General features: G+C 38.9%; 1 protein-coding gene and 1 non-coding gene across 10 annotated transcripts in view; one reads left to right on the plus strand and one right to left on the minus strand.

Annotated features, from left to right (window-relative positions):
• Positions 1-24,733, minus strand: part of LOC106982108 (myomegalin) — a 48,050-nt gene that overhangs the window by 17,938 nt on the left and 5,379 nt on the right. For 8 of the 9 annotated variants that reach the window (XM_053214716.1, XM_053214715.1, XM_053214711.1 and 5 more), the window contains exon 2: positions 2,451-2,598. In XM_053214716.1, the coding sequence (XP_053070691.1) occupies positions 2,451-2,569 (119 nt within the window). In that variant the 5' untranslated portion in view covers positions 2,570-2,598. Of the gene's footprint in view, positions 1-2,450; positions 2,669-24,733 lie in introns of all 9 variants that reach the window. The other variant, XM_027056306.2, reaches the window with a different exon arrangement.
• On the plus strand, positions 22,796-22,867 carry TRNAH-GUG (transfer RNA histidin (anticodon GUG)). The gene has a single exon. It is a non-coding gene; the product is annotated as a tRNA-His (tRNA).

Raw genomic sequence — 24,733 nt, forward strand, 5'->3', positions numbered from 1 at the left:
ATACATATAGGTCTAAATGTAAAACACAAAATATAAACCTCCTAGAAGATAACAAAGCAGAAAGTCTAACTGATCTTGAGTTTGGTGATGACTCTTTAAATACAAATATCAAAAGGCACAATCCATAAAATAAATAATTAATAATCTGGACTTGATTATAATTTAAAACTTTCACTCTGCAAAATGCATGGTCAAGAGAATAAGAAGACAAATCACAGACATGGATAAAATATTTGCAAACGACCTATCTGATAAAGGACTGTTGTCAAAATTATACAAAGAACTCCCCAAACTCAACAACAAGAAAATGAACAGTCCAATCAAATAATGGGCAAAAGACCCGAACAGACATCAAAGAAGATATGCAGATGGCAAATAAGTAAAAGAAAAATCCTCAGCATCTTATGTCATTATGGAATTGCAAATTAAAATAACAATGAGACACTACTACATGTTAGAATGGTAAAAATCTCGAGCATTGGTAACACCAAATACTAGTGAGGATGTGGAGCAGCAGATCCTCTCACTCACTGGTGACTGAGTATGCTACAGCCACTTTGGAAGATGGTTTTGTGGTTTCTTACAAAACTAAACATACCATTACCATATGATCCAGAAACTATCCTCACTATTTACTCAAATGAGTTGAAAACTTATGTCCACATAAAAATCTGCACACAATGCTTATAGCAGCTTTATTCATAATTGCCAAAACTTGGAAGCAACCAAGATATTTATCTTTTAGTAGGTGAATTTATAAATAAACTGGCACATCCAGAAAAAAATGTAGTATTATTAACACTAATGAGAAAGGAGCAATCAAACTATGAAAAGACATGAAGGAACCAAAATTTGTATATTAGTAAATGAAAGCAGCCAATCTGAAAAAGCTACATAGTGTATGCTTGCAACTCTATGACATTCTGGAAAAGGCAAAACTATGGAAACAGTAAAAAGATCAGTGGCTGCCAGGGATTAGGAAGGAGGAAGGAATGAATAGGCAGAGCACAGAGTATTTTTAGGGCAATGAACAGTCATTCTATATGTTTCTATAATGGTGAATACACATCATTATACTTTTGTCAAAACCCGAAGAATGTACACCACCAAGAATGAACCCTAATGTAAACTACTACAACTCTCAGTGATAATGATGTGTCGATGTAGGTTCATGGATTGTAACAAATATACTACTTTGGTGCAGGATGTTGATAGTGGGGGTGGAGGCTATGCATGTGCAGGGACGGGGTATATATGGAAATTCTTTGTACTTTCCACTCAGTTTTGGTCTGAACTTAAAACTGCTCTAAAAATAAAGACTTTATGAAAATAATCATGAGAATATGATTTTTTAAATGCATTTCACAAAGTAGATATAGGCTTTGTGAATTAAGAGTCCAAGATTTTAATATCATTTCTGCAAAAAAGGCTATTGTGCAACTTTGATCAAGCAACCATATCTTTGGGCCTGAATGTTCTCAGGTCTGAAATGAGGAAATGAGACTAAGTGACTCTAAGGTTATTTTAGCTCTAACATTCTTCTCTGGGTCAGGGAAATTTAAGTGGTACATATTGACAGTACCCAATGGAGCATGAAGCTGAATTTTATCACCTTTAAATCTGTGCTCCAACCACTAAGCAAGTTAGTTATGATGTAGTATGTCAGTAGCTGGTGTTCACAGGTAAATGTATAATGCATTAACTCCACATCATTTTAATGCCTTTGAAAAGCTATAAACATACAGCCATTAAAAACGCTGACAAGTCAAGCCAACCAGCCATTATCTGACAATTTTGTAAGCTTATTTTAAGAATTGAACTTATCGGGGCGCCTGGGTGGCTTAGTCGGTTAAGCGGCCGACTTCGGCTCAGGTCATGATCTCATGGTCAGTGAATTCAAACTCCGCGTCGGGCTCTGTTGCTGACAGCTCGGAGCCTGGAGCCTGTTTCAGATTCTGTGTCTCCCTCTCGCTGACCCTCCCTTGTTCATGCTCTGTCTCTCTCTGTCTCAAAAATAAATAAAACGTTAAAAAAAATTAAAAAAAAAAAAAAAGAATTGAACTTATCAAAATTGCCAGACCAGAAACCAGGGACAATCTGATTGTCCTGAAATCTCCTGACAGAACAGGAGATTCTTAGGTGTCCCTGTCAATGCAGAAAAGAGACGCTACTCACATGACTGGAAGAATTCCATGAAATCCCAAACATCCTCGAAGGTGATATATTTGGTGAATACATGCATTGTTATTTAGAATAAAACCAAATTTCTCTGAATAACATAAAGTAATTGATACTAAAAACCATATAGGCTTTTCTGTAAAGACTTTTCAGGAAGGTCTTAAGAGACAGCCCTATAATTAAGCTACAGAGTCTGGATGCAGACCTGAAAGCTGCCGTGAGGGCAATGATTTAATTGTGACGGTGGAGTGTCTAAACAAAGAGTCTCTTACCTGCTGTGGGACACAGCGGAGGACCCTGTCTCCTCTGGCTGAGTCTGCTGCTCACCCACTCTCCTCTCAGCAGGTCCCTTCTCTAGGGGCTGCTGTATTCCAGCTTTCAGTTGCAGCATTTTCTCATGAAGAATCCTCTTACTGCCTCCTTTAAAAGGAAAGATGGAAGAGAAATGTGTCTGGGTCTCCACAATGGCCAGGCTTTCTTCCAAAGCTGCCTAGAGTAATCAAAACAAAATGATAGTTTATAGAGCTGGATCATTAAAGAGGATCCCATATGAGCACAGAGAAAGGGAGTGGAGAACCTGCCAGGAGGTAAATAATGAAACCTATGATGTGCTCCTGTGAAGAGTTTCCCCTCAGCCATGAGGACCTTGGTGACCATGGGTTGGAGGAAAGATACAGCAAGTAGGGGGAGATGGTGCCATGAAGGAGAAGAGCAGGACCCAGAGGTATTTTAGAAAAGCAAACAAACCTGGGGCACCTGGGTGGCTCAGTTGTTTGAGCATCTGACTTCAGCTCAGGTCATGATCTCATAGCCCCTGAGTTCGAGCCCCACGTCAGGCTCTGTGCTGGCACCTCGGAGCCTGGAGCTGCTTCAGATTCTGTGTCTCTCTCTCTCTCTGCCCCTAACCCACTCGCATTCTGTCTCTGTCTCTCTCCAAAATAAATAAACATTAAAAAAAATTTTTTTTAAAAAGCAAACAAACCAACCAACAAGCAAATAATGAAATAAACAAATGAAATCAAATGGGCTTTTTAAAAAAAATTTTTTTTTTTTTTTACATTTTATTTATTTTTGAGAAACAGAGTGAGACAAAGCGTGAGCAGGGGAGGGGCAGAGAGGGAAGGAGACACAGAATCTGAAGCAGGCTCCAGGCTCTGAGCAAGCAGTCAGCACAGAGCCCAACGCGGGGCTTGAACCCACAAACTGTGAGATCATGACCTGAGCCGAAGTCATATGTTCAACCAACTGAGCCACCCAGGCGCCCGAAATGGGCTTTAAACTGGAGTAAGAGTTGAGTATTTTTGATTCTTACAGTTGAGATAAAGTTTCCTGGGAGTGTTCCTTTAGAAATCAGAAGGCCTTTTTGTCACCCACAAATGTTGAGAGTTATGAAGGCAGAAACAAAGTTTGAAATGCCAGAGCTCAAATCCGGTCACTGGGACATCAACATGGGAAGGACTCTCGGTTCCCGGTCTCAAATTGTAATCAGAGAATTAGAATGTGTTGGTAGCCACAGAACCTGAGAAAGCCCTGTCTTCTAAAGGCCTGCCATACTCAACACAAAACTGCTTGTTTCTCCCTGGATGTCTCTATCAATGGAGACCACTTCTCTCACCAACCAGTTTTAACATCTGGGTACTCTTTTACTGATACTACCAATTTTTTTAAAGTAATGTCTACACCCAACATGGAGCTCAAACTCACAACCCCAAGATCAAGGGTAGCACGCTCCACCAACTGAGCCAGTCAGGCACCCCAGCCAGTCAATTTATAAAGAAAAATCTAAGTATGTTCTCTTTGTTCAATCTTGCTTTTGCACAGAAAACTTCAAACAACAATCTTTTTTTCAACACCCTTATTTTCTTTTTTTAAAAAAAAATTTTTTTTTAATGTTTATTTATTTTTGAGACAGAGAGAGACAGAGCATGAATGGGGGAGGGTCAGAGAGAGAGGGAGACACAGAATCGGAAGCAGGCTCCAGGCTCTGAGCTGTCAGCACAGAGTCTGACGTGGGGCTCGAACTCACGGACCGTGAGATCATGACCTGAGCCGAAGTCGGACGCTCAATCGACTGAGCCACCCAGGCACCCCAACACCCTTATTTTCTTGAAGATAGTTTCAATAAAAACAATTCTGTGGCTCTTCATGCATGAATTTTTAAAAGCCTCTAGTGATTTTTACTGTTCCTCTTTGGGAACTGTCGAAATTTTACCCCCTAGATCCTTTCAAGGGAATAGTGACCAAAAACTAAGTATAACTAATAAATTTAGAATAATGATGTCTTACTTTTTAACCCCATAAAAATTAATATATCTTAGTGCAATGTTAAATTTCTTTCACTTGCAGTAGGAGAACATGTGGGCGTCTTATTTAACAGGAAGTAATTAAAAAAGATTTTTTTAATGTTTATTTATTTTTGAGACAGAGAGAGAGAGACAGAGTGTAAGTAGGGGAGAGACAGAGAAAGGGAGACACAGAATCTGAAGCAGACTCTAGGCCCTGAGCTGTCAGCATGGAGCCGGATGTGGGGCTCAAACTTAGGAACTGCGAGATCATGACCTGAGCCAAAGTTGGACGCTTAACCAACTGAGCCACCCGGGCACACCTAACAGGAAGTAATTTTAAACTTCCAAACTCCCAACTTCACTTAACTTATAGATGACTGTTTTTGCATTGCTTTAAAAAAATCTCTATTAACATTATACTCTGCTATGTCTGTTTTTCATTCTGGCTCTATAAGTTACTTTCCACTTCATCAAAGTCCTCAAAACACTTTATCTCCTTGAATATGGATACTTAATGTGGTGTTCATTTATAAATCTAATAGATTTATTTATTCTTTCACTCATCTTTGACAGCTGCCTGGGATGCCAAAAAGCCATTGAAAATGGTCTGTGGCAGAGCCCAGTAAAATCTAGCTGATGGAATGGAGGGAATGGGTGGCAAGTGCAAGCAACAGTTTGGTCACTGCAGCTGAGACTGTCAAGAGAATCACAAATATAAAAGGTAACCTGACCTTGTTTTCCACTTCCTTCCGAGGCCTCCATTATTCTCTTTTTCTTTTCTTTACTTTTCTTTTCTTTTTTTCCTTTTTCTTTCTTTCTTTCTTTCTTTCTTTCTTTCTTTCTTTCTTTCTTTCTTTCTTTCTTTCTTTCTTTCTTTCTTTCTTTCTTTCCTTCCTTCCTTCCTTCCTTCCTTCCTTCCTTTCCTTCCTTCCTTCTTCCTTTCTTTCCTTCTTTCTTTTCTTTTCTTTCTTTCTTTCTTTCTTTCTTTCTTTCTTTCTTTCTTTCTTTCTTTCTTTCTTTCTTTCTTTCTTTCTTTCTTTTTCTCTAGGCCTCCGTTTCAATGGTGTGCTGGTAAGTGTTTAATGACAAGTACTCCAAGGGATAAAATCCTGATTTGTAGCATTTGGCTATGTCTGTGGAGTAAATACTATCACCATGGCCAATTTTAAGCTACCAATAAGACATCACTGAATATAGAGTTGGGATATGATATAGTATTTATATATGATATAATCTTTCCACCATATAAATATGATAGATATACCACTTCATATCATAACTATTAGGATAGTTACTATTTTTAAAAAACCCAGAATAACAAAATAACAAGTGTTGTCAAGAATGTGGAGAAATTAGAACACTTGTGCACTTTGGGGAATGTAAAAAGGTGCAGCCCCTCTGGAAAACTGTATGGCAGTTCCTCAAAAAATTAAAAATAAAATTACCATATAATTCAGAAATTCTACTTCTGGGCGTATACCCAAAAGAACTGAAAGGAGATATTTGTATGCCCATGTTCATAGCAACATTATTTACTGAAACCAAAAGGTGGAAACAACCCAAGTGTCTATCAACAGAAGACTGGATAAACAAAATGTGGTATATACATACAATGGAATATCATTCAGCCTTAAAAAGGAAGAAAATTCTAACACATGTTACAACATGGAGGAACCCTGAAGACAATATGCTAAGTGATATAAGCCAGTCATGAAAGGATAAATGCCATATGATCCCACTTACAAGAATTTATTTTATTTTTTGAAATTAAAATTTTTTATTTATTGAAATTAAAAATAGAACTACCCAGCAATACAACTATGACCCAGCAATTGCACTACTAGGTATTTATCCAAGGGATACAAGTGTGATGTTTCAAAGGGACACATGCACCCCCATGTTTATAGCACCACTATCAACAATAGCCAAAGTATGGAAAGAGCCCAAATGTCCATCGATGGATGAGTGGATAAAGATGTGGTATATATATATACAACGGAGTATTACTCGGCAATCAAAAAGAATGAAATCTTGCCATTGGCAACTATGTGGATGGAACTAGAGGGGATTAAGCAAAATTAGTCAGAGAAATACAAATATATGACTTCACTTGTATGAGGACTTTAAGAGACAAAACAGATGAACATAAGGGAAGGAAAGCAAAAATAATACAGACACAGGGAGGGGGACAAAACATAAGAGACTCTTAAATATGGAGAACAAACAGAGGGTTACTGGAGGGGGTATGGGAGGGGGGATGGGCTAAATGGGTAAGGGGCATTAAGGAATCTACTCTTGAAATCATTGTTGCACTATATTCTAACTAACTTGGATGTAAATTTAAAAAAAGAATGTTTATTCGGCTGGGCAGGGGGAAATGGGGAGTCATTGTTTACTAGCGACAGAATTTAGGTTTGCTAAAAGAGAAAAAAAGTTCTATGGATGGATGGTGGTGATGGTAGCATAATAATGTGAACACACTTAATGCCACTGAACTATACACTTAAAAATGATGAAGATGGTAAGTTTTTTTAAGATGGCAAATTTTATGTTAAATTTAAAAAATTAATTTAATTAAAAAATATAATACACATAAAGAACCCCAAGAGCATAGATAATAGTAAAATGTTGTGAAATAATTAGAAAGTGATGTGTTCTGGATATTTATTACTTTGTTTTTGTTATAATTTATTTAATTGTAAGTTAAAACACTTCATTATTTTTTTTTAATTTTTTTTTAAATTTTTTTTAATGTTTATTTATTTTTGAGACAGAGAGAGAGCATGAATGGGGGAGGGGCAGAGAGAGAGGGAGACACAGAATCAGAAGCAGGCTCCAGGCTCTGAGCCATCAGCCCAGAGCCCCACGCGGGGCTCGAACTCATGAACGTGAGATCGTGACCTGAGCTGAAGTCGGACTGAGCCACCCAGGCGCCCCTATTTTTTTTAATGTTTATTTATATTTGAGAGAGAGACAGAGTGCAAGCGGGGGAGAGGCAGAGAGAGGGAGACACAGAATCTGAAGCAAGCTGTCAGCACAGAGCCTGATGTGGGGCTCAAAACTACAAACTGCGAGATCATGACCTGAGCTGAAGTTGGACACTTAACCAACTGAGCCACCCAGGTGTCCCTATACTTTAATTTTTAATGATGACAAAATCCTGTGAATTTAACAGCTACCTTGAGAGCTAGTGCTTGTTGGCTGCACCATACTACTGACAGATTCCCATCGAGGGTTTAAGAGCCTAATACTTGGGTTGCCTTGGTTACTGTTTCTACGGCTCTGCTGTCAGGCTTAGATAGGCTGGTAGTAAAACCTGTTGGTGTGACCATGGCCATCTCTACACATCCTTCAAAGGATTTGGAAGAATATGAAGAAAGGTCATCTGGAAAGACTAATTTTGAAAGTTGTTATTGTTGCCCAATCCTCCCCCAACTCCTTGTAGACTGTGTAATGATACTGCTGTATGGTGTTAGTTGGACTGTAAACTAGCACAACCACTTTGGAAAGCTTTTGGGGAGTTCATAAAGTTAAACATACACTTAACCCTATGATCCAGCAATAATAATAGTACTCCTATTTATTTCCCAAGAGAAATGAATGTATGCATCCAAAAAGATTCCAGAAAATGATTATTGCAGTATTATTCATACTAGGCAAAAACTAAAAACAACCCAAATGTCTACCAACAGGGGAACTGATAAACTTAAAAAAATTTTTTTTTAGTGTTTTATTCATTTTTTTGAGAGTGAGAGAGAGACAGAGCACTAGCAGGGAAGGGGCAGAGACAGTGGGAGACACAGAACCCAAAGCAGGCTCCAGGTTCTGAGCTGTCAGCACAGAGCCCAAAGTAGGGCTTGAACTCACAAAGTATGAGATCGTGACCTGAGCTTAACTGACTGAGCCACCCAGGCACCCCAGAACTGATAAACTTTTATATTCTCTGGATCACTACTCAGCAATACAAATGACCAAATGACAAATGCTCACAATAACATGGATAACATGGAAACAGTATGTTCAGCAAAAGATGCCTCTGCAAAAGGATGTTTTTAAATATCTAAAACATAGCTATTTTAGTGTTCCTGTGTGTTACTCATGTATGATTCCAGTTACAAGAAGTCCCAGAAAAGGCAGAACAGACAAAACTAAGTTGTAGTCATAGGAATCAGAAGAGTTGTAGCTTCTCTGGGGTATTTTGATTGGAAGCTTACGTGAGGGAAACTTCTTGAGCTAATGTTCTATAAAGTTTGGTCTGGCTAATGGTTACAAGGGTGTATACATTTGTCGAGATTCATTAAACTGTACACTTTATATATGTGCGTTGTTTGTAAATTGTATCACAATAACATATTGTTAGCATAAAAACAAGATTATGCATATATTTTAAACTGTTGGAATTACATAAAAATAATTGTTCAGCGTTTAGTTTCATTCTGATACACATTATTTTACTTTTATGTGTTCTGTAAATTCTAAATGAAAGACTCTAGTATAAATTAGAACTTCTGTACTTTCTAAACTATGCTAGTGTTAGAGCAGGCAGTTAAGTTAGGCTCTGACCTGGAAGCCAGCAAAGAGGAAGTCATGGTCAGCTAGGCCTGTCGCGCCTGGCGCCACTCCACAAGAAGCCAGATCAAACCAGACAGGCCCCAGATGGTGGGTGCCAGGATGGGAAACCTCTGACCAAATAAGGAAGAAAAGGTGAGAAACTCTGCTTCTAAGAAATCCCTGCCCCAACAATAGTCCATCCCCTAGTTAACAACTGTCAATAAAAAATAGAAACCCAACCCCTCTCCCTCCCTCCTTCTTTAGCTCACCTGCTCTCATATCTCATATCTTGAGAGTGCATTTTTCGCTTTAATAATCATTACCACTTGTGTTGCACATCTGCTGTGTTGCATGTCTGTTCTTAAATTCTTTCTCGAGACAAGACCAAGAACCTTCAGCGACACCTTTGGGACTGGCTGGGACAGGGCCCCAGGGCCCTGGGTCTCCCCAGTTCAGTGGGCAACACTAGGGCTTTACTAATACTAATTCCATTTACCTCCTGCCTCTTGAGTTTTTATCATTCATTATATTTCAAAATATGTTCAAATCACACAGTCATTATTTTTGCTTGGGACAGTTCTATTTATCTGATTTAATCACATATTTTACATATCCATTGCTTTTCATTCCTTCTTTCATTTTCCATGTTCCCTTGGGATCATTTCTGCCTGAAGAATGATCTTCTGAATTTCCTTTACTGAAGGTATTCTGCTTATCTGGAAAAGCCTTTATTTCACCTTCACTTTGCAAGATATTTTGCCAGGGATTAAATGCAGATTGAAAATTATAGTATTTTAGCCCTTTAATAATGAATATAACATGAGTTGTTTTCTTCCAGGTGTTTCTAGATTTTGTTTGCCTTTGATTTTCAGTAGTTTTACAATCACATGCCTGGATACAGTTCTCTTGTCTTTAATTTTGTTTGGAGTTGACAGAATTTCTTGTACATTTGGCTTGATAGTTCATCAGTTATTTTTTAATTGGCCATTACATTTTACAAAATTGATTTCAACCCAATTTCAATCTCCTTTAACGTGAAACTTCAAATACAGATACGTTAGCCCTTTAAAAACATGACTTACACTTTTTAAAAACTCTCCCCTCTGAAGCTCTTAAGTTCCTTTCCTTTTAGCTCTTTATACTTCAACTAGGTATTTTATACTTATTATTTCAATTACTAATATATTTCAACTGGGTCCAAACTGCTGTTAAAACTATGTTACTTTTTTTTAAGTTTTTATTTATTTATTTTGAGAGAGAGAGAGAAAGAGACAGCAGATAAAGGGCAGAGACAGTAGGTGAGAGAGAATCCCAGGCAGGCTCCATACTCTTAGTGAGAAGCCCCATGCAGTGCCTGCTGTGGGGCTCAACTCCACAAAGTGGGAGATCATGACCTGAGCCAAAATCAAGAATTGGACACTTAACCAACTGAGCCACCCAGCTGCCCCAACCATATGTTGCTTTTTAAAATTAGTTATCACATATTTTTGTTCTAGGATTTCCATTTGAGTTTTCAATAGATTCCTAATCTCTAATGTAAGTTTCCATTTTGTCATCTACGTCCTTGAATGCCTAAAACATATATATTTGGGTGTTCCTATCTGGTAAGTCCAATAGCTCAATCATGTTGTGAATCAGTCTCTATTGTTTGCTTTCCTGCCGTCCCCCTCTTGTTCATCACTTTGTATGCCTGAAAAATGTGGTTGAGTGATGGTCCTGATATATGAAGAACCATGGAGTCTTTGGATAATGTTACCTTTTGGGAGAGATTATAGAGAGGCAGATCACCTCAATCCATTCCATAATTAAGCTATTTGACAGTTTGCACTGCTTGGAAGTCTCAGCCTATATCTGGTTTTGTCTACATTCCTAGGTGGTAGATCTTTAGGGCTGCCATCTGAGCAGTACCTTCTCTTTGGGGAGACCTGAACTTCAATTCATATCTATCTCCTTTGCACCATGTACCACTGAAAACTGCTCTTCTTTCAGCGGTACTCTGCTTGCCTTCATAGCTTCTTGACTGTCTATAGCAGAATTTGCAAATGCCTTGAGGGTGTGAAAATTAGTAACTTGAAACCTGGCTAAGGTGAAGATGGGAGATTTGGTAGGGGAGCTGTCACAAATTGCCATACCAAAAGGATGAGACAGACCTTGCAAGTGGATATTACTTTACTATTCCAGCAGGAGGAAGAAAGGCTTTCCTCCTCCCCCAGCAGTAGCCCAGCTAATGAGAAACAGTCACAACTCAGCCAATGAAAAGCCACTATACTTTGAACCCCCAGTTTACTCCAATAGAGTTTTTGTTTGTAACACCTACCTAACTTCCCCTTTCACTTTATAAAAGACCCTTCTCCTTTGTTGAGTGGACTTGCCTATGGTTTTGCTATAGCTTACCTATTGCAATTCTCTACTGTTCTTGAAAAAACATGTTTTTTGCTGGTAAAATAACTGGCAGTTTTATTTTTAAGGTTAACAAGGGCAAACCCTTTCCGATTATCTGGTTCACATCCCAATGCACTCCAGGATCTTGACTCCTCAAGTCTGAATACCTGGACAGTCCCACAAATCTCTCCAGCCCCCACTATGGCTCCCTTTTCCCCTCCTCATGGATTATTTAAAGTGCTGCTATTTTTTCTGATTCTTAGTAGCTGCCTTCTCCCCAGCTTCTCAGTCTCTGGGTCCTATGCCAAGAACTGGCCAATGCCTGAGGGGAAAAGGCAGAAAATTAGTTTCATTCCAATGAGCTTCTCTCTCTCTCCCTTTCTCTCTCTTGAGCTGGCTCTGTGTGTCCTAGTTGCATTGGTAGCCTTCCAAAGACTTCAAACAATTCCTTTAAACTAGATTTGATCTACTGTTTTCAGTGTCTGTGCTGGTTTACTGCAGATATGCCATCATAACTGAAAGAGGAAATCTACAAATTCCAGGTAAATTAAATTTTCCTACTTTGATTTCTTAAAAGCAACAACAACAAAAGGAATAGGTTACCGGTACATAATTGGGACTTTTCTTATTATATTTGGGATAAGTCTGACCGGCTATTAAAAGCTCTTGCTAGAAGCAGGTGCAAAAGATTGTCTACCATGAGCTGAACACTCATCACGCCTGTCCAAGGTCTGAGAATTTGATCAAGTTGGATCCATTTACCTGCTGTGCTGTCTCATCAGTTAACTCACCATGGAAATTATCAAGCAACCAGTTTTCCAGGTGTTGGTCACTAATACGGACGAGAAGAGCCCAAGTGAACCATTTAACACTCCTCATTTATTCTGGGGAATGCTGAAAGTCAGCAGTGGTGCAGTTAGAAGTGAAAACGGAAGTCTTAGTTACAATGATACTGGCAGTTTTCTCCGAGCGAGCGTCACCGTGTGAGCAGCACGCAGTTCCTCGGTGCTGTACTGAGCATAACCTATCTAGTCCCCGTAACAACCCCGAGACGGTGTAGGTTATCAGCACCCCTGCTTGCAGGTGAGGACACTCAGGCACTGAAAGGCTGGTCTGACTTTCCAAGGGGCCCAGCCCTGTGACGGGGAGGGCCAGCACTCAGGGCCAGGCAGTTTGCCTCCAGAGCCCTCGTGTTTGGCCAGCCTGCCAGCGCGCACTGAGAAGCCTTCACCAAGATTTGCCGTCCCCTCCTGGCTCAGCCTCCCTGATGTTGAAAAGAAAGAGAAGGTTAAAAGTAAGGCCTACTTAACACTGGCAACTAATGGACGGAATGAAGAAGAGAAAGAACAAAACGATTTAGTCCTCCCCAGAAACAGACTCCATGGTTCTAGGGATGAAGGAATCACATCTCCCAACTGGAAGTATTTAGGGACCTTGATATTTCCTAATGGTCTGAACAGAGAGTTCCCTTGAGGGGCACAAAGGAAAAAGTGACTGTATGGAGGAGACAAGTGAGCCAACTCCCACCTTCCTGACTTAGGGCAAGAAGGAGTGCGCCTGGAGTGACAAGAGGGAGGGAGGATATCCCATAAAAATGAGCCCAAATCATGTTTTTCAAACTTCATGGAATAACACTTTAATATTTGGCCATATCCATGTTCCTTTACCACTGATAACCTAATGTCTTCTTTATATTGAGTCACCTTTTTTTTTTAAGGAAAGATTCTTTTTAAAATTAATTTTGTCACTACCATAGCTGAAATACCAGAATGAATCAATTGTCTTAAGCAGGCTGTAACTGAAAAAATAAAGACAAAGGAAACAGAACAGTGTGATTATAGTAAAATAATATTAAAATAGTTAAAAATGCAAGTTAAATAGTAAAAGTAAATTGGCATAAAGTATAATAGGCAATTTAATTCTAGTAGCAGCAATTCAACGTAAATGTTATCTCTGTTGTTACAGAGGAGGAAGCTGGAATGTAAAAACTCAAAATTTGACTGACAGGCCAGAGCTAGTGGAAGTGGCAAGATCAAACCAAACCATCAGATGCCAAAGCCCCCAAATTCATGTCCTCTGAGATTTAAAATGGATGTTGAATTACAGTGTATGACAATATTGAAATGAGTGTTCACAGTTAGAGAGGAAGAAGAGAGAACATTTTCCATCAGTCTCTGGTCAGGACCCGAAAGGGGTCTTTTCTGGGGAGGCCGAGGGGTTAGCATTGAAGCAGAGCCCAGGAGCCTCCACAAGCACTCCCTCGAGGAGTGCGCAGAGACAGCCAACAGAGGAGCCTAGAGCCACGCTGGGGTGATCAAATTACTGAATTTTGCAAAGCTAATTTCTCTGTTGCACAGATGAGATTGCAGTATAAGAATGGAAGTCACAGAAACAATGTCCTTAGAGGACACAGAAGGATGAAGTTTTGTGGTAGGACTTGAATGGTGATAGAGAGGCCTCAACCTTTAACGGGAGCCAAATGGCTAAGCCCAGAAAAGCTCTGGCTTTGACTCTACATGCTATCTCCCCCCTTCATGCCCCAAGTTACGTCCTGAGAGCAAAAGGGTATCCTGGAGCAAAACAAAAGCAAAATGGATCTCCAAGACCTCTCAGAAGTGGGAGGTGAAGCACAAGGAGGAGAATGCAGAAGCAGAGGTTTAGACACAGAATTAAAACAGGTTTATTAACCATACACTGACTGGGAACTGACTTTAAAGACTAAATTGTACCTGTCTTCCAGTGGCTCAGGGGCTGCATTTTCCATGGAAGTGTGTCAATCTTAGAATATGATGTACAGAGATTAATATAAAAATATTTAAATATTAGTAGTAAATAAGGGACTGTGAATCTCACGTTTCCTCAAAAAAGGGAGACCATCATCAAAATGTTGTCAAATAAGTAGAAAGCCAAAAGTATGAGAGCACCCAAAATGTCACAAGGAATACTTTGAACCTACTTTGTGTTCTGGGAGGTTATTAATTGTTGATTCAATTTCCTTAATAGATATATGTCTGTTCAGATTATCTATTTCTCCTTGTGTGAGTTTGGTAGGTTGTATCTTTCAAGGAATTGGTCCAGTTCACCTAAGTGATCACATTTGTAGGCACAGAGTTTTTTATAATATTCCTTTATTACCCTTTTAACATCCATGGGATCAGTACTGATGGCCTCTTTCATTTCATTTTTTAATTTTTAAATGTTTATTTTTTTATTCTTGAGTGAGAGAGAAAAAAACAACACACAAGTGGGGGAGGGGCAGAGAGAGAGGGAGACAAAAGAATCTGAAGCAGGCTCCAGGCTACGAGCTGTCAGCACAGAGTCCAATGTGGGGGTCCAAACCACTAACCTCAAGATCATGACCTGATCCAAAGTTGGATGCTTAGTTGACTGAGCCACCCAGACTCCCCATATCTTTCATTTCTTATAGTAATAATTTGTACCTTTTCTCTCTCTTTTTTGTTTTTATCAGTTAGTAGCTTGGTTGGAGGTTTATCAATTTTATTGATCTTTTCAAAGAGCCAGCTTTTAGCTTTGTTGCTTTTCTCTGTCTTCCTGTTTTCAATTTAATTGACTTCTGCTCTGATTTTTATTATTTTTCTTTTGCCTACCTACAATTTAATTTGTTCTTTTTCTAGTTTCCTAAGGTCAACCTAATTTGCATCCTAGCCTAGGCTTACCTAGGAGAATAAATTTCAGTATCAGTTTGGCAAACCTTAGCTAATCAAGCAGCCTTTTAATTATTTTTACTTAGAACAAATGTAAAGTACACTAAGTGTGCAGTTAAAAGTTACTTTATTAATTAAAGTAAACCCACCTGAGTAAACCACTACTCAGACTAAGGTACATTATATTTTCAGACTGTGGAAAGCTTCCTCGTGCCTCTTCTCAGGCAACATTCCACAGGGTTAGCCTTCCTTAAATGTCTATCACCATAGTTTTCCTTATTCTTTGCTTTCATGTAAATGCAATCAGAAAGCAAATACTCCAGGGCCTTTTTCATGGGGCGGGGATAATCTGACTTGTTCACTGTAAACTATGGTATAGATACATCCATTTTTTAAAGATTTAAATTCTAGTTAACATACATCCATGTTTTTTCATAAGTTTTTACTGCTGTGTGTGTTCCATCATATAACTACATCACAATATATTTAGTCTGCCGTTGTTGGACATTTGAGTTGTTTCCAGGTTAGAGTCATTTAGAATAAAGCAATTATAAACATTATTTACATGTCTTTTGGTGAACATATGCACACCTCTCTCGAAAGCAGTGTTGTCCCATAGAAATTTAATGCTACCATTTGCAACTACGTGGATGGAACTAGAGGGTATTATGCTAAGTGAAATTAGTCAGAGAAAGACAAAAATCATATGACTTCATTCATATATGGACTTTAAGACACAGAACAGATGAACACAAGGAAAGGGAAGCAAAAATAACATAAAAACAGGGAGGGGGACAAAACATAAGAGATTCTTAAACAGGGAGAACAAACAGGGTTACTGGAGGGGCTGTGGGAGGGGGGATGGGCTAAATGGGTAAGGGGCACTAAGGAATCTACCCATGAAGTCACTGTTGCATTATATGCTAACTTGGATGTAAATTAAAAAATATACATATAAAAGAAGTTTAATGCTAGCCACAAATGTAATTTTACATTTTCTAGTAGCCACATTAAAAAAGTAAAAAGAAATAGGTGAAATGATTTTAACAATATAATTTAGCTTAATATAATCCAAAATATTACCATGTCAACATATGGCACTAGCCATAGTGGTCAACAGCTCTATGCAGCTAGTGTTTACCAGGTTAGCAGCATGGTTCTAGGCTATTTAGCTAAAATTGGCATTGTTGGTTCACAGAATATATACATATATGCCTATTTTCCTATCTATATTTATATCCATTTCTATGCTTATATCTGCAGTTGCCTTTAGTAGACACTGCCAAATAATTTTCCAAAGCTGTTGTGCCAAATTACACTCCCACCTGAAGTGAACAAGACAATTATCAGTACATAATTCACCCTTACATATGAGCGGGAACTGTTGATCTTTAAGTAAAGCCTCCCTCCAGAAAATTATATTAAAACAAAATAGGTGCGAGGAGAGAAAAACACAATCAGGGAATAATGGATCTCTCTCTTTTTACTTTTTTTCTTTCTTTCGCTTTTCATAAGCTGATATTCTGGAATCTCTAAAAGGACAGGTTAAGCAATCTGCCCTGGGAGCAATTTCACTGGGTTATGAAGGAAACCGATTTCAGTGATGTGGAGGTTTTCTGGATAGCATTGAAAGTTTAGCTAAAAACTGTACATGACAAGTTATCTCTGCCAGTGTCCATCTGTTGGAACCTCTGTATTTGAAACCAGATTTGAATCTTTTCCTTTTCAGAATTTTTGAGCTACCATTTGGTCAAAATTCTGTTTCAAATGGAGCCAATTTGACCATGAGAGCCTCAGGCTCTTTTTGATACACCAATTGGATATTACCACAGGATAATGGTTCTGTACCAACATTTAAACACATGAATATTAGTGGAAGAAGACCAGAAAAAGTATGGGATCATAAGAAGTATGGAATCCACTTCATACCCAATTTTATAGTCAGCCTTGGCCTAAATAGGATAATAAGGCTCAAGAATCACTTTGGTCAACCTTAGCTAACAGGTGAACTTTTTAAAAATCCTCACTTCAAAATCTTAAATCAGCTTTTGTATGGCTGGTCAGTAAACACTAACTACTTAACTACTCTGATCTACTCTAGGTAGCACATTTTTGCTAATCTGTGGAGTATCTAAAACTTGAGCTGTTTTGTTATTTGAACTAAAGTCGGTGGTAAGTTATACACCACATGTTTCTAGTTTAAGAACAACAAGCCAGAATAGAAATTCTCATACATTACAAACTGGTGAAATTCAGAATCTTGGATCAGATCCTTAGCATGTTAGGTTCTTAATAAAATATGAGAGACTGCCTTTTTTAAAAAAAAGTTTTGTAGTAGTAGTAATAATAGTAAGAATGGCCACATGACCATGGTCCAGGTAGCATTTTGATGTGGTGAGCAGGGGAAAGTCATTTGATTACTTAAAAAGAATAATGTCAGGGAATCACATGGAAAAAGCACAAAACAGTTGCCTGTGAAAATTGAAAGGAGCCCAGTACTCTCTGAAAATTTAAGAACCGTAAAATTTTTTTTGGTTGAAATACTTAATTTCTCTTATTTTCAATTCATTTAAGTTATTATTTCAATTCATATAAGTTATATAAACCATTCTGGGCAGTCCTTCAAATTGCTAGAGACCTAATTTGTCTATATCCTCCAGAAGAAAACAAATTATACCAATTTGTTTTCTTAGAAAGCAGTTTATATTTGTATAATGGAAAAAACTCCTACAACTACTGGGTATTCTAAAAGAACTAATTACAGAAAGCAATAACACTATTTAAAGAAAAGGGCAATGATATTTATTAAAAATGCTTATCAGTGAGGAAAATAAAAGGAAATAATTGTTTGCAAGGAAAATAAAAGGAAATAATTGTGTTTGGAGAAGATTCATTGCTGAAAATCTTAGTAATTTTGTGATACCCTTTTCAGTTCAGCAGGACCCTCTCAGAATCTTTTGCATTGTGGTCACTGAATTTTATCCATTTTTAAAAATCCATTGTAAAAGGATTTTCTCTCTCTCTCTTAATAAAAGAATGAACTAGTTAACAGTTCTAGAAATTATTAAATCTTGCTTTATATAATTGTCAGAAGCCCTATTTGTTCATTTAATTGTCTAATTGTAATGACATAAATGTTTTTTCCCTCCTTTTTCTAGCCTGATTTAAATAGTTGTGAAATTATTCTACCATTTAGTAAGTTCAGTATATACTAAGAAAACAGACTAACAGATACCAGAAATTCAGTTAACTTTCTTTTCTAAGATCTCCATTATGTAGAGCAATTTATTAAAGTTAAGAGTTCTTAGGGGAGAATTACTGTGTATGGAGATAATTCTTGTTATATATAATATTGACTTTGGGGTCCAAAGAATTTTATCTAGTGTTAGATAAGGTGTGAACAAATTCTCAGCACTGCAGACTCACACACCAGGAAATACCAAAACCCTCAGGACAAATAGCCAATCAAAAAAGACTTGCAGGTTAGATTATCTGTCATTTACTGTCTAACAGAGAGTGGATCCTTGTGAACCACCACCCAACAGAGATCATCTCTGGATGTTTATTTTATAAAAGCAAAACCAGAATTCCACTTTGATACCACTGGCGGGAGAAAATGATTGAAAATGTACAAATGCTAGAGAAAAAGACTTGTCCAAGAATTACATGTAGTAGTATATAAAAGTCATAGAGCTCAATTTCTGCTCCTGAGATTCGACAGAAAAATCAACCTCTAACACAAGGTGCCCCGGTCAGGTACAGGATTCTCCTGGCTACAATGATGTGTCTCAGGTGTGTGAATTTTTGTGGAAATAGGTGCCAAAAACTATTAAGGAAAAATATAGCAGAGGTGATGGTTAATTTTTTATGTCAATTTAGCTAGGTCTCAGCACCTAGATATTTGGCCAAACAATATTCTTGATGTTCCTGTAAAGGTGTTTTCAGATGAGATTAACAGGTAAATCGGTAGACTTTGACTAAAGCAGATTGCCCTCCATAATGTGAGTGGGCTTCATCCAATCAGTTCAAGGCCTTAGTAGAAAAAGACTAATCTTTCTGAAAGAAGAGAAAATTTTGTCTGCAGAAAGCCTATGGAGCCAAACTGTAGCCTTTTGTGGGTCTCCAGCCTGCCATCCTACTTTGCAAGGGTAAAGCCTCCATAGTCCTGTGATCCAGTTCCTTAAAATGAGTCTCACTTACCTGTCTATCTATCTGAAGGGCCAAGGATGAATTAGTATGTTGTCTATATTAGTTCTATATTGATTCATTTTATCTGGAGAATCCTGACTAATATAGACAACCTACTCTTTCACCCTTGCTATTTCTAGAGAAAGGGGAAGAGGAACAAATATTTGGGACCAGTGAGTTTTTTCTCCACCTTGGCCAGTCTTCTCTGGCTCTGGTTGACGAGGTCACCACAGAAATCAATTACAGTTTTACAAAAATGTCTTGGCAGTGTAGTCGAGGAGCAGGTGCAGATATCCTACTGCTTAATGCCCATCATGTCATCTTTGTACCTCCGCCTTAGTTAAGTCAGAGGACAACACTCCCCTTATTAGATTATCATGGATACATTTATGGAAATTTGTTGTGCTAGCAAGAGTATGAGGAAAAGAATTCTCCTAGTTAGAAAAATAAAATGAACGATAAATTGGTACCACTCCAGTGGAAGGCAAATTTACAGGATTTATGATTTACATTAAGAAACATATATATTGTAACCACTATGATAGAGCAATTGCATTTACAGGACTCTATCCTATAGAAATACTTGTACAAGTGGCAAAAAATATGAGTACAAGGATGATGACTGCAGAATTATTAGATTATCACGAGACCAATTTACTTGAAAAAACAGCATGTAAAAGGCTAAGTAATTGGTACAAAGGAAGAAATGCCTTCATTAAAAATAATGCAGGAAATAATAATGATCATGACTCTAGCACTTTTTTAACTTGTTTTATTTTTTAAAATTTACATCCAAATTAGTTAGAATATAGTGCAACAATGATTTCAGGAGTAGATTCCTTAGTGCCCCTTACCCATTCAGCCCATCCCCCCTCCCACAACCCCTCCAGCAACCCTCAGTTTGTTCTCCATATTTATGAGTCTCTTCTGTTTTGTCCCCCTCCCTGTTTTTATATTATTTTTGCTTCTCTTCCCTTATGTTCAGCTGTTTTGTTTCTTAAAGTCCTCATACGAGTGAAGTCATATGAGTTTTGTCTTTCTCTAATTTCACTTAGCATAATACCCTCTAGTTCCATCCATGTAGTCGTAAATGGCAAGATTTCATTCTTTTTGATTGCCAAGTAATACTCCATTGTATATGTATATATACCACATCTTCTTTATCCATTCATCCATTGATGGACATTTGGGCTCTTTCCATACTTTGGCTATTGTTGATAGTGCTGCTATAAACATGGGGGTGCATGTGTCCCTTCGAAACAGCACACCTGTATCCCTTGGATAAATGCCTAGTAGGGCAATTGCTGAGTCGTAGGGTAGTTCTGTTTTTAGTTTTTTGAGGAACCTCCATACTGTTTTCCAGAGTGGCTGCACCAACAGCCATTCCCACCAACAATGCAGAAGAGATCTTCTTTCTCTGCATCCTCACCAACATCTGTTTTTGCCTGAATTGTTAATGTTAGCCATGCTGACAGGTGTGAGGTGGTATCTCATTGTGGTTTTGATTTGTATTTCCCTGATGATGAGTGATGTTGAGCATTTTTTCATGTGTTAGTTGGCCATCTGGATGTCTTCTTTGGAGAAGTGTCTATTTATGTCTTTTGCCCATTTCTTCACTGGATTATTTGGTTTTTGGGTGTTGAGTTTGATAAGTTCTTTGTAGATTTTGGATACAAACCCTTTATCTGATATGTCATTTGCAAATATCTTCTCCTATTTTGTCGGTTGCCTTTTAGTTTTGCTGATTGTTTCCTTTGCTGTGCAGAAGCTTTTTATTTTGATGAGGTCCCAATAGTTCATTTTTGCTTTTGTTTCCCTTGCCTCTGGAGGTGTGTTGAGTAAGAAGTTGCTGCGGCCAAGATCAAAGAGGTTTTTTGCTTGCTTTCTCGAGGATATTGATGGCTTCCTGTCTTACATTGAGGTCTTTCAACCATTTTGAGTTTGTTTTTGTGTATGGTGTAAGAAAGTGGTCCAGGTTCATTCTTCTGCATGTCGCTGTCCAGTTTTCCCAGCACCACTAGAAGAGACTGTCTTTATTCCATTGGATATTCTTTCCTGCTTTGTCAAAGATTAGTTGGACATACGTTTGTGGGTCCATTTCTGGGTTCTCTATTCTGTTCCATTGATCTGAGTGTCTGTGCTTGTGCCAATGACTCTAGCATTATTAATTGAGCAGTTATTAAACCCACACATATCCTGCAAGACACTAGTACACATTTGAAAAATTGAAGTATGTAAAATTTGCTACTAGCCCAAAGAAACATGACTTCATCCCAGAACACACCCTCTTGAGGAGAGATTGCATCAGGCCTCTCTTGTTCCCTGTTTTTAGAAATGCAGTGTCTCTTCCAGGCAGATTTTCTGGGAGGTCATGGAAGCGCGGGAAGGGGCCATTATGTCACTTGAAAGGAAGGGAAAGCAAGTATCTTGTCCTTTGCCAGAGTGAATCTGAGAGAACCAAATTGCTGCTGTAAAAATACCCATTACGTCCCTGGGTGGGCTTGAACCACCAACCTCCCGGTTAACAGCCAAAAGCACTAACTGATTGCACCACAGAGACACTACACTTTGGTTTCATTAAAATAGAGTGATCTCTTACTCAAGAGATTGGGCAGGCTCCAAAGCCTCGAAAAACTGAAGATTAGAGTGAAAAATCGAGTCGTTCGTCATGTTTGAAACCGGTACATTGAGTGATTCTGAAACTAGCACACCCAAATGGCTTAGCCCCGCCCTGTCCCCTCACCAATCACAGAATCCAGAACCTCCAGAGACCCCGGGGACTGCGACCCCTCCTCTATTCTTCTACCCCCAGCCTGAGTCGAGCGAATCCCAAGGGAAGCTGAATGCCCAGGACACTCAATTAGGACTTGTTGAATTAATAATGCATTGGAGAGTCTGAATATCCAGTTATTCAGGATTTTCAGCTTCTAGTTAACCGCCTAGTTTTCTATGCCAACAGCTTCCAAAGATGGCACAGCTTAAGTCTCCCCCCGTTCTACTATAAACCTTTCCCACTGCTCCCGCTGCCTTCGTTTCTTTTAAAACGCAAGTGACCATGGCTGACGCCCTTGCAAGGCGTATAAATAGCCTTTTGCTTTTCTCATTTGGTCATCGTTTATTCCCATACATTGTCGCCTTTAAGCTTTTTGTCCTTTGAGGAACTCTGAGAGCAGAAATAGAAGTGTTTTTAAAAAGGGGAAATTCTTTTCAAAAGGTTTTAGTTTGGTCAATTGATTTCGAAGCCTGCAACATCCCATGGGCTGGGCAATGGAGGGGCCTACAGTGCACCATCTGTGCCGCTGGAGCTCCAAGCGCTCAAATCAACTGTGTTCCAACTTTAGTGGGGCCGATGGGGTCAGGGGGAGGGAGAAGGAAACGGGTCGGGGCCAAAAAGGAAATTTTAGGAGAAGGGAAAGAAGCAGGCCAGGCGTTGTGGAACACAAGGAGACCCCCCCCCCCCCCCAAGAGACCTGTGGAGATGCACTGGCCAGATCCTGAGACATGAGAATTTTTTATTTCACTTCAGAAGGCACAGGTTTATGGCGCGCCGTGATCGTATAGTGGTTAGTACTCTGCGTTGTGGCCGCAGCAACCTCGGTTCGAATCCGAGTCACGGCAATATGTGGTGTCCCCTTTTTTCCTTGACAAAATTTGGTACATCTTCCAGCCTCTCTTTTAATTCCCTCACCACTATTTGTGGCCTAAGATCGGGGTTTGCTGTGGCTCTCCAGCACTTTGCAGGCAGGAGAAAGGGCGGTCGGGTATTCGGTTTTCCAGAACCATGCCCCATATCTGAGCTTGCGCAGAACTATCCCAAAAGGTAAAGGGCGGTCGGTAGCTTCCGCTTATGTAACGGTGTAGTCATAACCGTTTTTCTGGTTAAAATATTTCAAATGTTGATGGGGCCTTTTTAGACACTGTGACAAATGAGCTTTTTATCAGTTTGTATTCGATAAGATATTTTACAATAAAATCTAATAAACAAAACCTAGATTCAATGCCATTCTCGGCATTCCCCATCCAATTTTTATGCTAACAGTACATATTGAAGTACAATTCACAAAGAATAAAACGCACAAATCTTAAACGCACAGCCCAATGAATTTTGACAAACGCCTGACACTACCGTGACTGGGACTGCAGCCCAGGTTGCTGCTGCCACAAGGCAGAGCACTAGCCGTTATGCGATCACTGCGCAGCGCAAACCTGCTGGCAATTGGTGTCTGTGTCCTTTAGTATTTTTGATGTAAACACATCCACACCTAGATAAGAGCTATACAAAATTTCCCTCAGCCCAGAAACATCAGCACAGACCTTTCCATAAGATTCCCACCTACTTTCCCTTCATTTAAGCAAATCTTTCTGATTTCTTTTTGTTGTTTTGAAAGGACTTTATTTACATCTTAGCCACAAGTTAGATAAGCAACTTTGTTAAATGGCAATCAAGATTTTGAGTCCCAGCGAGAAGAATTACAAGGCCCAAAACAGGCATAATCATTGTTATTTTTAAAGGTTTTATCTCTATACCCAATGTGGAGCTTGAACTTACGACCCCCAGATCAGAGTCAGATGCTCCACCAACTGAAACAGCCAGGTGCCCCAAATCACGATTATTTTTAAGTGAACATTTTCTATATGTAAAATATATACATTCAGTTACAATTTACTTTAGAACTGAATTGATTTAAAAGCAAATCACCCACAGTTCCATGGTTATTAATAGTGTACAGGTTTTTATCTTTAATACCATTCCCTACAAAAATGAATCAAAATTTCTTAAAGAAATTACCTCTTCCAGGAATGGTGCTGGGGAATTACAGGGTAAGCATGGGAAAGCTTGGATCAGAAACCAGTGATTCACTAACAATCTATTATGATCTTAAAAAAACACAACAAAAGACATAGCCAGCTTGAAGGAATTCCCACTGGCATGAGCTGTGATACTCTGAGCATGAAAAACAACTGTGATCTTTGTGCAGGGGTCATTAAACTATGGCCTGCTGGCCAAATCCCACTCAGAACTTGTTTAGTAAACAAAGTTTTATTGGAATACGACCATACTTACTCATTTATGTATTATCTGTGGCTGCTCTTGTGTTACAACGGTAGAGTTGAGCAGTTGCAAAAGAGACCATATGGTCAGCAAAGCCTAAAATATTTACTATCAGGCACTTTACAAAAAAGTTTGCTGACCCCACTCAAGTGGACTGAAAGACTGGATTAAGAAATATCAGAGTCAATGAAGTAATTTGCATACTGAAGTATTTAGGTTCAATGATCATGATATAACTTAACTTTAAAATGGTTCAGCAAAATGGGGCACCTGGGTGGCTCAGTTGGTTAAGTGTCCAACTTTGGCTCAGGTCATGATCTCATGGTTTGTGAGTTTGAGCCCGGTGTTGGGCTCTGTGCTGACAGCTCAGAGCCTGGAGCCTGCTTCAGATTCTGCGTATCTCTCTTTCTGCCCCTCCCCTGCTCATGCTG

Source organism: Acinonyx jubatus, chromosome C1, assembly GCF_027475565.1.
Source record: "Acinonyx jubatus isolate Ajub_Pintada_27869175 chromosome C1, VMU_Ajub_asm_v1.0, whole genome shotgun sequence".
Classification (NCBI taxonomy): domain Eukaryota; kingdom Metazoa; phylum Chordata; class Mammalia; order Carnivora; family Felidae; genus Acinonyx; species Acinonyx jubatus.